General features: G+C 44.9%; 1 protein-coding gene across 1 annotated transcript in view; it reads left to right on the top strand.

Moving 5' to 3' along the window:
* LOC121281526 (hemicentin-1-like) overlaps positions 1-7456 on the top strand; it is a 566775-nt gene extending 559319 nt beyond the window's left edge. The window contains exons 112-114 of the mRNA XM_041194473.1: positions 2697-2816; positions 6868-6994; positions 7099-7456. Coding sequence (XP_041050407.1) covers positions 2697-2816; positions 6868-6994; positions 7099-7456 — 605 coding nt within the window. The remainder of the gene's footprint in view (positions 1-2696; positions 2817-6867; positions 6995-7098) is intronic.
* The last annotated feature ends 5135 nt before the right edge of the window (positions 7457-12591 follow it).

The raw sequence follows: 12591 nt of genomic DNA, 5'->3' as shown, positions 1-12591 counted from the left end.
ACATACCGAGAGAGAGAGGGTTAGTGATCTCGACACCCCGAGAGAGAGGGTTAGTGATCTCGACAGACCGAGAGAGAGAGGGTTAGTGATCTCGACACACCGAGAGAGAGGGTTAGTGATCTCGACAGACCGAGAGAGAGAGGGTTAGTGATCTCGACAGACCGAGAGAGAGAGGGTTAGTGATCCCGACACAACGAGAGAGAAAGTGTTCATGATCTCGACACACCGAGAAAGAGAGGGTTAGAGATCTTGACATACCGAGGGAGAGAGTGTTAGTGATCTTGACACAACGAGAGAGAGGCTTAGTGAATTCGACACACCAAGAGAGAGGGTTAGTGATCTCGACACATCAAGAGAGAGAGCGTTAGTGATCTCAACAGACCGAGAGAGAGAGGGTTAGTGATCTCGACACACCGAGAGAGAGAGAGGGTTAGTGAATTCGACATACCGAGAGAGAGAGGGTTAGTGATCTTGACACACCAAGAGAGAGAGGGTTAGTGATCTCAACATACCGAGAGAGAGAGAGAGGGTTAGTGAATTCAACACACCAAGAGAGAGAGAGGGTTAGTGATCTCGACAGACCAAGAGAGAGAGGGCTCGTGATCTTGACATACCACGGGAGAGAGCGTTAGGGATCTCGACATACCGTGAAAGAGAGGGTTAGTGAACTCGACATACCGAGAGAGGGTTAGTGATCTCGACATACCGAGAGAGAAAGGGTTAGTGATCTCGACATACCGAGAGAGAGAGGGTTAGTGAACTCAACACACCGAGAGAGAGAGGGTTAGTGATCTCGACACACCGAGAGAGAGAGGGTTAGTGATCTCGACAGACCGAGAAAGAGAGGGTTAGTGATCTTGACATCCCGAGAGAGAGTTAGTGATCTCGACACACCGAGAGAGAGAGGGTTAGTGATCTCGACACACCGAGAGAGGGTTAGTGATCTCGACACACCGAGAGAGAGAGAGGGTTAGTGAATTCGACATACCGAGAGAGAGAGGGTTAGTGATCTTGACAGACCGAGAGAGGGTTAGTGATCTCGAGACACCGAGAGAGAGAGAGAGTGTTAGTGATCTTGACACACCAAGAGAGAGAGAGGGTTAGTGATCTCAACATACCGAGAGAGAGAGAGGGTTAGTGAATTCGACACACCAAGAGAGAGAGAGGTTTAGTGATCTTGACAGACCAAGAGAGAGAGGGCTAGTGATCTTGACCTACCACGGGAGAGAGCGTTAGGGATCTCGACATACCGTGAAAGAAAGGGTTAATGATCTCAACACACCGAGAGAGAGAGTTGAGGGTAACATTGGAGCCTTTGGGATGCTGGGACCATGGACAGGTGAAGCCAAGGAGTTTTCCTGTTCTGCAAACTTTCCTATTGGACAAGGGTTTTCTGAGACTACAGACTCGGCCAAAGGCCAATGGTAGGCCGGCATAGACCAAGTTTCTGGGGATTCAGTGGGTGCTTTTAGGCCCCAGTACTCTGGGCCTATCAGAAACCTTGCATTTATTTAGTTCCGATATAAGTATAACCAGTCAACTCAGATTATCCTTGTGGAAATGGTAGAATAGTGGTAATGTCACTGGACTAGTAATCCAGAGACCCAGACTAATGTTCTGGGGACATGAGTTCAAATCCTACCTCGGCAGCTGGTGAGGTGTAATTCAAATAATTATATCTGGAATATAAAGCTAGTTCATTAATGATGAGCATGAAACTGCTGTCAATTGTTGTAAAAGCCTGTTTGGTTCATTAAATCTCTTTAAGGAAGGAAATCTGCCATCCTTACCTGGTCTGGCCTACATGTGACTCCAGACCCACAGCAATGTGGTTGACTCTTAATTAACCTCTGAAATGGCCTAGCAAGCCACTCAGTTCAAGGGCAATTGGGGACGCGCAATAAATACTGGCCTTGCCAGCGACACCCACAACCCGTGAAAGAATAAATAAATAAAGATTGTACCAAAAAATACAAGCGATTGTTCAGTACAAATGTAAATTGGGAGGTGAGGGTCTCACCCTGACGGTAGATAAGCATGCTGGGGTTTCACATCATTTACCCTTGGCGGTGTGGTGAGCACGTGTCCTGGGGCTGGGGCTGAACTGGAAGGTTAGTGTTTGAGGTTGTCCACTCCCAGAAACAGGCCCCTCTCACAATCACCACCCCCCGCACCCCCCCAGCACCCCCCCCCCCCCATTCTGTGCACACTCAGTCAGATGGTGTTTGAATCTGTTGAGGTCTCAGCAAAGGATAATCAGTGAGGATTTGAGTCCAGAAAAGAATTCGCTAAACTTTTTCTTAAATGCATTCAACATGGATCCCTTACAGCCTTAGGCAGTGTAAGTCTGTATTGGATTTAAACATGGAATAACATTTCCCCACAAGAGTGTGGTTTTTGTTTTGTTGTTTCGGGGATGGACAGAACATGATGGGAATTATTAATTTATGGCCTCATCTCTCCTCAGCACTGTACGCCTCATCTAATAAAGAAATAATCTGCATTTCTATGGAACCTTCCAGGACCTTAACATTTTTGAAGTGTAGCCACCTAGGGAATGTATGTGATTAAACAATGTGGCGGATGAGAGCTAACAGCAGAAATGAAGAAGAAATGTTGCTTCAGTTCTGAAGTAGAATCCAGAGTGATCTGCCCAGCTTTGTGCCTGATTTGCCTGTGCGACTTTTTTATTCCAGATATCAATGAATGCCAGACTTGGAATTTCTGCCAACACGATTGCAGGAATACCCAGGGCAGCTACCACTGTGTGTGCCCATCCGGATACCGGCTGCTGCCCAATGGTAGAAGCTGCCAGGGTAAGTGGTAAACAACAAGGAGGATGGTGTTCACTGTGGTGAGTTTATCCCATCAGTGAAATAACCGGCTCTTTCTCATTCTCTGATTTTCACCTGAAGCTGCAGGTGCCTCACTGCTACTGGGCTAGTCAGTCATCAGCCTGTGTCTGTATATGACTGTTAGTGTCTGTATGTGACTGTCAGTGTCCGTGTCTGTATGTGACTGCCTGTGCTTGTGCCTGTATGTGACTGCCTGTGTTTGTGCCTATATATGACTGCCTGTGCTTGTGCCTATATGTGACTGCCTGTGCTTGTGCCTATATGTGACTGCCTGTGTTTGTGCCTGTATGTGACTGCCTGTGTTTGTGCCTGTATGTGACTGTGTTTGTGACTGGCTGTGTTTGTGTCTGTATGTGACAGTATGTGACTGTCTGTACATAAGTGACTGTGCAATCACCCACCGACGTGCCTGGATGATCCACTTGGGGTGATGATTCTGGCAAGCAGGGCCTATAATGAGATACTAAAGTATTGAAATTAGTTTCTCGATGTGCGGTGGTGGGAAATGCGGCCCCACCATTGGCAGTTGGAGCGGACGATCACAAACTGGTTTCACGACGGCGTAAAATCAGTTTTTGGCTTTGTCACCATATTGTCCGTTCACGCCCACCATGACGTCTGCTGCCAATGGGACCAGACAATTCCGTGCTGTGTGCATGTATGTATCTATGTGAGGGCGTGTATATGTGTATATCTGTCTGTGTCTGTGTCCGTGTATTTTTGTGTGTTTGTGTGTGTGTGTTACAACCAGTCCCTGGGTATAGTCCCCCAATATGTTATGATCCCCAATTTTGTTAACTTCCCGAATGGGACCCCCGATTCTGTTCTGCTGCCGGGTGAGGAGGAATGAGCTGGCTCCCCTTCTTTATTCAACCCCTTCAGCTGGTTGCAACAGGATTAATTTAAAAAGGACCCCTTCCCTTGTGGATGCCTTTTCCCTGTCCAAATGTATTAATGTTTTAGAAGGAGCCAGTTTAACCAGGCTTTCTTGAGTCAAAGAAAGAGTAAGTTTATTAGTTACTAAAACCTGAGAAAAAAATAATAAAAACGCAACATACAAACACACAAATTAGAATGAGGGGAGGCAATGGCATAGTGGTATTCTCACTGAACTAATAGTCCAGATACCCAGGGTAATGTTCTGGGGACCTGGGTTCGAATTCCACTACAGCAGATGGTGGAACTTGAATTCAATAAAAATCTGGAATTAAAAGTCTAATGATGACCATGAAACCATTGCCGATTGTTGTAAAAACCCATCTGGTTCACCAATGTCCTTTAGGGAAGGAAATCTGCCGTCCTTACCTTGTCTGGCCTTTATGTGACTCCAGACCCACAGCAATGTGGTTGACTCTTAAATGCCACTGAACAAGGGCAATTAGGGATGGGAATTAAATGCTGGCTTAGCCAGTGACACCGACACCCACATCCCATGACCCTCAAAGCACTCACTAGAACACCAGAACTAAACACCAGAGCACACAGATCAGATTTGCAGCTGGCTTTTTAACCCCTTTTCTTGTGTATTCCTGGAAGAGAAAAACAAACATCTCTTTCGCCCAGAATCTGCTTTCCTTCAGATCATTTCCACATTCTGGGATATAACTCAACAGGAGATGTTTCCTGCTAAGATGGTAATCAGTCTGTATTGTCTCCGCAACCACAGGAGGTTAAAGTTCAGTCTTTTGCATTGCATCTCTTCCTTTGAAGTGTCTCTGTCTGAAGTGGGCCTTGACACCTTTTTAGGTGCGACATTCCAAGGCCCCTCTGGGCTAGTTGGTCAAGTATGATCCACGTAGGAATTTTCTGGAAAGTGGTTACTTTACCGTCTCAGCCAGCATTTGCTTGTATGTCCTTTTTTTTAAAAAAAAAAGCCTTAATAAGTTCAATAAGTAATTTGGGCTGTGATCTGTTGACATGACTCTGTGTGTGTGTGTGTGTGTGTGTGTGTGTGTATCTGTCTTTGCGTGTGTGTATCTGTCTTTGCGTGTGTGTATCTATCTTTGTGTGTGTATCTGTCTTTGTGTGTGTATCTGTCTTTGTGTGTGTGTGTGTGTGCGTGTGTATATCTGCCTTTGTGTGTGTATATATCTGTCTTGGTGTGTGTATCTGCCTTTGTGTGTGTATGTGTGTGTGTATATCTGTCTTTGTATGTGTGTGTATATCTGTCTTTGTGTGTGTGTGTGTCTGTCTGTCTTTGTCTGTGTGTATGTATTTGTATTTGTCTGTGTGTTTGATTCTAAACAGTTGGTAGGCTATTTGACTGTGGAAAGCCTTGGGGCCAATTTCGATCCTGCACACACCTGATCTCCCACTGCCTGTTTGGAGAGATCAGGACATGGAGACCTGGTTTCTTTTCCTGCTTTTATCAGGGACACTGAGATTAATTTATTCAGCAGTAACCAGGGATTGAATTTGAGGCCTGTCCGTGTGTTACATTTTTAAACTGAGCCAAGAGAGCCAGAACAGAGAGGGTTCCGTTCTGCCCATTGCTGCTACATTGCTGCAATGTGACATTGTAATAATGCAGAGTGGAACGAAGCAGGAAAGGGCCTCTTTGTACCTCTCAATTCCTCACACCCACACTTGCTCGGGCCGCACTTGGAAGACTGCCAAGCCCCTTATTTCAAAAGGGATAAAAATACATTGGAGAGGATGAACGACATGAATCATCCCAAGGGATCGACAATACAAGAAGATTAGAGAATACAGAGCTCTAACTCTAGCTACCTCTGGTGGCAATGACCTGTCGGTGGGTCAGGACAGACCCCCAGGATGGTAATGGAGGAGACTGGGACGTTTAATATGATCGTGTGTGTGTGTGACTATGTCAGGCACTCATCTGTGGGACAGCTCTCCCAAATTTGGCCTCAGGCCCCAGGTGTGAGTGAGGAAGACTTTACAGGGTTGACTGTGCAGAATGTGCTTTTGCCATGTCCTGATTCGATGTCGAGGTCACAAATGAGTGAGTCCATTGATTTGATTCTTCTACTCCTGTTTTATGAGAGTGAATAGGAGTATCGGAGGGATGAGGGTGTCTGCAAAGGGATGTAAATGGGTTAAGTGAGTGGACAAAAAAATTGGCAAAAGGAGTATAATGTGGGAAAATGTGAGGTTGTCCACTTTGGCAGGAAGAATGAAAAAGCGAAATATTATTTAAATGGAGAGGGCCTGCAGAATGTTGCGGTACAGAGGGGTCTGGGTGTCCTTGCACATGAATCACAAAATGTCAGCATGCAGGTACAGCAATGAGGAAGTCAAATTGAATGTTGGCCTTTATTGCAAGGGGGATGGAGTATAAAAGTAGAGAAGTCTTGCTACAACTGTACAGGGCATTGGTGAGATTGCACCTGGAATACTGTGCCCAGTTTTCGTCTCCTTAATTAAGGAGGGATATACTTGGATTGAAAGCAGTTCAGAGAAGTTTCACTCGGCTGATTCCTGGGATGAAGGCTTTGTCTTATGAGGAAGGTTTGAGTAGGTTGGGCCTGTGCCCATTAGAGTTTAGAAGAATGAGGGGTGATCTTATAGAAACATATAAGATTCTGAGGGGACTTGACAGGATGGATGCTCAGAAGATGATTCCTCTCCTGGAGGAATGTAGAATTAGGGGGCACAGTTTAAAGATAAGGGAGTCTCTCACTTAAGACAGAAATGAGGAGGAATTTCTTCTCTCAGAGAGTCATTAGCCTTTGGAATTCTCTTCCTCAGAGAGCAGTGGAGGCTGGGTCATTGAATATATTCAAGGCTGAGTTAGGCAGATTTTTGATCGACTTGGGGTTATGGGAGCTAGACAAGAATGTGGGGTTGAGGTTACAATCAGATCCGCCATGATCTTATTGAATGGGGGAGCAGGCTCAATGGGCCGAATGACCTACTCCTGCTCCTAATTCTTATGATTTTATGAGCTTTGTTGGGCCAATTGTCCTTGCCTTGTGTTTAGGATGTTGAGCTACTTCTGTCTTCTTAATAACCGGACAGCCCTCCGATCAAATTCTCTTCTTTATTTCAGATATTGATGAGTGTCAGGAACAGAATATTAAGTGTGGACCGAACCAGATGTGTTTTAACACCAGGGGCAGCCATCAATGTATAGATACCCCATGTCCAGCCACCTACCGCATGGGAGCCAGCGCAGGGTAAGGGGAAGAATTGTGTTCAGCTGTGTCCTTTTGGAAAGCGGTTTTTTTTTTCCCTTTTTCTCAACCTGTTGCCGCCTCCCTTTTCTGTTTCCACCCTCCAGGACTTGCTTCCGCCGTTGTATCCTGCAGTGTGCGGCGGGACCCCTGGCGTTGCAGTACAAGCTGCTGACCCTCCCCCGGGGCATCCCGGCCATGCAAGACGTGATCCGGCTGTCGGCTTTCTCGGAGCGCGGCGTGCTGCAGAGCCGCACCAACTTCACCGCCATCGAGCAGGACCCGGCGAGCCCCTTCGCCATCCGCACCGAGGAGGGCCGGGGGATCGTGCACACGCTGCGCCCGCTGGTGGAACCCGGGGTACACCGCCTGAAAGTCAGGGCGACCACCTACAGTGAGCACCGGACGCTGAAATACCAGAATGTCTTTGTCATCGTTATCGCCGTGTCCCCGTACCCTTACTGAGGTGGGCAGCTTCTGAAGAGGGGGGAGCGCGGGCGTAGGCAAACGTGCTGACACGAATTTCTATTCTTTCGCTATCCTGCAAAAAAAAACCCAGATTGTTTATTTTTTTTCTCTCCGAGAGGCTGAGTTTTCCCACCTGGGCGACAGTGACTCTCGCCAGGCCCTTCAGAGCTCCGTCCTTCCACGTTTTGCAGCCATGTCGTGCTCATAGTTACGTATTAACTACCCGGAGGATTTCAGCCCCAGCGTGGAGCTGAATTCCATAAATCTGCTCGCGGGTGAGTTAACACCAGGGACGCGACGAGTGTTAACGTTACTGTTTAAAAGGAAACCCCCCCCCCCCACACCCCAGCTTATTTTGCAATTTTCCTTTAGGTTAGGCACCCGATCGATATGTGACTCTGGTCCACGCCCACTGAGTGGTCTGGCACAGCCATCCGCAATTTCTACACTATGGTTCAAGAAGGCATCCTGCACCCCAAACAACACCCACCCCCCCCCACCACTCCCCCCCACCACTTATTGGGCTGACCAGGAATGGGATAGGAGAGCAACAATGAAGGCCTCAGCATGTGCTGCCATTTGCAAGCACTGAGCGCCATCTCTCCAAACTAACCCAAGAGCTGACACCTGGCAAGTGTCTACTGCCCAGTGGGCAAGGATAACTGATGCCCATGTGAGCAAAGCATTGAGTATATTTAACAGGTGTCTTGCTTCCTCAGTATTCAGGGGAGCAGAAGTCGGAACAGGCTCCCCATGGACTTGCCATCCCTTTATGAGAAGATTGAGATGGGTAACTCTTGTCGAATCGAGGTTGGGTTTAAGGATCAGCCAAATATTTAACTTGTTCTGATTTTGGCACAACGGCCACAGGCAAAATCCATCACTACTTCCCAAAGGGGCTTGCTTAAAAAAATTGCCACTGTTTTCCTGTGCGATTTTTCTTTACACTTAACCAAACAGCCTGTTTGAAAGGGCAGTCAGTCCTGTCAGGCTGCATGTGAGGATCTGTCAGGAGATAAACAACACCGTGAAGGGGTCTGTTCACAGATGATTGTGTGATGCAGCGACTCTGAGCATTGGCGTGAGTGGGGTTTGAGGAGGCTGGTCTTGTCATTGTGCACTTGCCACTTGTGCCTCTGAAAGGGCCATAGATGAGGTCAGTGTGTGATTTTCAGTACCTGTGGCCTCTGTCTCATACAGGAGGTGGCTGGCTTTGTTTCTCTGGTAGTTCCCCCAACCACAGCGTTCCTCACTTTGATTTTCAATCTTTTGATATCATAGCTGCCCTCAGTGGAACTCTAACCCTTCATCTCATTGCTTTCTCTCTGTCTTTAAAAATTCCAAAATCTATTTTTTTAATTGCACCTTCAGCCAACTCTTCCATATCCTCTGCCTCAAATGGGTAGTTGATGTCCCTCCTACATCCCTCAACATTCAATCTCCTCTCATAAACCCCCTACTGCTCAGCCTCTAACTCTCCCTCTCCTCAAACCACCCAACATTCAATCCCCATCCCCCTCCTCTACCGCTAGGACCCCCTCATAGGTATTACAACAACTCCTGCCTCAGTACCCTGGGTCTCCACATTGAAATGGAGATTCACCACAGCATGTGGACTTCATCATTCACACTCAGATTGAAGGACCTCAGTTGACAGGAGCAAGCAGTTGGAAAGCCACATGAAACGATGTCCATTTTTTGTAAGAGTCACCGAGATATGTTTAACGTTACATATGAACATACGAATTAGGAGCAGGAATAGGTCACTCAGCCCCTTGAGCCTGTTCCACCATTCAATAAGATATTAGCTCATCCAATTTCAACCTCAATCCATATTCACACCTACCCTCAATAATCTTTCACCCTCTTGCTTATCAAGAATCTATCCACCTCTGCCTAAAAAATATCCAAAGACTCTGCCTCAACCACCTTCTGTGGAAGAGAATTCCAAAGTGTCTCAACCCTCTGAGAGAAAAAAATTCTCATCTCTGTCTTAAATGGACAATCCCTTATTTTTAAACCATGGCTCCCTCGTACTAGATTCTCCCTGTCAAATCCCTTCAAGATCTTATATGTTTCAATCAAGTTGCCTCTTACTCTTCTAAACTCTAGTAGGTACAAGCCTAACCTGTCCAGCCTTTCCTCATAAGACAACCCACCCATTCCAGGTATTAGTCTAGTAAACCTTCTCTGAACTGTTTCCAATGCATCTTGTCTTAAATAAGGAGACCAATACTTTACACAGTACTCCAGATGTGGTCTCACTAGTGCACTGTATAACTGAAGCATAACCTTCCTACTCTTGTATTCAATTCTCCTTGCAATAAATGATAACATTCTATTAGCTTTCCCAATTACTTGCTGCACCTGCAAACTAGCCTTTTGCAATTCATACACTGGGACACCCAGATCCCTCTGCATCTCAGAGCTCTGCAATCTCTCACCATTTAGATAATATGCTTTTTTTATTTGTCCTGTCAAAATGGACAACCTCACTTTTTCCCACATTATACTCCATTTGCCAGATCTTTGCCCACTCACCTAACCTATCTATATCCTTTTGTAGACTCCTTATGTCCTCTTCACAACTTACTTTCCTGCCTATCCTTGTGTCATCAGCAAATTTAGCAACCATACCTCAGTCCCTTCATCCAAATCATTTATATAAATTTTAGAGTTGAGGCTCCAGTACTGATGCCTGTGACACACACCACTCATCACATCCTGCCAACCAGAAAATGACCCATTTATGCCTACTCTGTTTCCTATTAGCTTGTCAATCTTCTTTCCATGCCAATATGTTACCCCCTACACTATGAGCTTTTATTTTCTGGAATAACCTTTGATGTGGCACCTTATCAAATTCCTCCTGAAAATCTAAGTACAGTACAACCACTGATTCCCCTATAGCTACAGCACATGTTACTTCTTCAAAGAACTCCAATAAATTGGTTAAACATGATTTCCCTTTCACAAAACCATGTTGACTCTGCCTGATTACCTTGAATTTATCTAAGTGCCCTGCTGTAATTTCTTTCAAGTAGCTTCTAACATTTTTCCCTATGGCAGATGTTAAGCTAACTGGCCTGTAGTTTCCTGCTTTCTGTCTTCCTCCCTTTTTGGATAAAGGAGTAACATTAGCTCTTTTCCAATCTAATAGAAACTCCCCTGAATCTGGTAAATTTTGGAAAATTAAAAGCAATGCCTCAACTATCTCACTAGCCACTTCTTTTAGGACCCTAGGATGAAATCCATCAGGACCTGGAGACTTGTCAACCCGCAGTTCCAACAATTTGCTAAGTACCAATTCCTTGGTGATTGTAAGTTTCTCGAGTTCTTCCCTCCCTTCCAATTCCTGAGTTACAGCCATTTCCTTTATAGTGAAGAGCGATGCAAAATATCGGTTCAATTCATCTGCCATCTCATTATTTTCCATTATTAATTCACCAGACTCACGTTCTATAGGACCATTGCTCACTTTGTTAACTCTTTTCATTTTAAAATATTTATAGCAACTCTTAATATCTGTTTTTATATTTCAAGCTCGCTTTCTCTGGTACTCTAATTTTCCCTCCTTATTAATCTTTTATCATTCTTTGCTTTCTTTTAATGTTCTATCCAGTCTTCTGATCTGCCACCCATCTTTGCGCATTTATATACTTTTTCTTTAAGTTTGGTACTATATTTAACTGTTTTAGTTAACTGCAAATGGTGGTTCCTCCCCTGGGAATTTTTCTTTCTTGTTGTAATGTATTTATTCTGTGTATTCTGAAATATCCCTTTAAATGTCTTCCACAGCACCTCTATTGACATATCCCTTAATCTAAATTCATCAAGGATCCTTTGACAGCACCTTCCAAACCCACAACCACTACCATAGATGGACAAGGGCAGCAGATAGATGGGAACACCACCACCTAGGTGTTCCCCTCCAAGTCAATCACCATCCTGACTTGGAATTCTATCACCGTTCCTTCACTGTCGCTGGGTCAAAATCCTGGAACTCCCTTCCTAACAACACTGTGGATGTACCTACACCACATGGACTGCAACGATTCCAGAAGGCACCACCTTCTCAAGGGAACTAGGGATGGGTAATAAGTGCTGGCCCAGCCAGTGAAGCCCACATCCCATGAATGAATATTTTTTTTTTAAAATTGCCAGTTCACTTTCGCTAGCTCTGCTTTCATGTCCTCATAATTGTTCTTTTATAAGTTTAAAATACTAGTCTTAGACCCACTCTTCTCTCCCTCAAAATAAATGTAAAATTCAATCATATACCTTCACTATGAGGTAATTAATTAATCCTGTCTCGTTGCACAATACCAGGTCTAGTACAGCCTGCTCCCTGGTTGACTCCAGAATGTACTGATCTAAGAAATTATCCCAAAAGCAGTCTATGAATTTGTCATCTACACTACCTTTGCCCATCTGATTTTTCCAGTCTAAATGTAGATTAAAATTGCCCATGATAATTATCGTACCTTACTGACAAGCTCCTGCTGGTTCTTCTTTGATACCTCATCCTACCATATGATTACTGTTAGAGGGTTTGTGCACCACTCCCACAAGTGAATTCTTGCCTTTATCATTCCTCATGTCTACCCAAACCACTTCTATATCCTGGTTTCTTGAACTTAGGTCATCCCTCTCTATTGTGCTAATGTCATCTTTAACAGAGCCACCCCTCCACCTTTTCCTAACTCTCTCACTCCTGAATGAGCTGCTATATATGTTGCAGCCCCTGATGTGTCTGAATGTGTTGTGCTGAATTATGAGATCCAGTGTTTGAAGTGTCAATAATTGCAGAATAGTTACAGCTCTGTGTCAGCCAGCTGTGATTTTTTTATTGTAAAACAGTGCCACAAATCCTGTATGAAATGAGTTTTCCCCCTATTTATTTATCTTTGTGCAGGGTCCTAACATGTTCAGGGAAACATTAAAATGAGGGATTGAGAAAAATAAACTTTTAAAACGTGTGCCAACTTTTGTTACAGCAAAGTGGCCTGAATGTCTTCTTATACACACGTACACACTCACTCATGCAAACGCAATTCCAAAACTACAAATCCTTTTGCCTGATTTTAATCTCGTGGCTACTCATCATTTCAGTGTTAGATTAAACAAGCTGA

The sequence above is a fragment of the Carcharodon carcharias genome, chromosome 8, assembly GCF_017639515.1.
Source record: "Carcharodon carcharias isolate sCarCar2 chromosome 8, sCarCar2.pri, whole genome shotgun sequence".
Classification (NCBI taxonomy): Eukaryota; Metazoa; Chordata; class Chondrichthyes; order Lamniformes; family Lamnidae; genus Carcharodon; species Carcharodon carcharias.
This window is presented reverse-complemented; position numbering and strand designations above follow the sequence as displayed.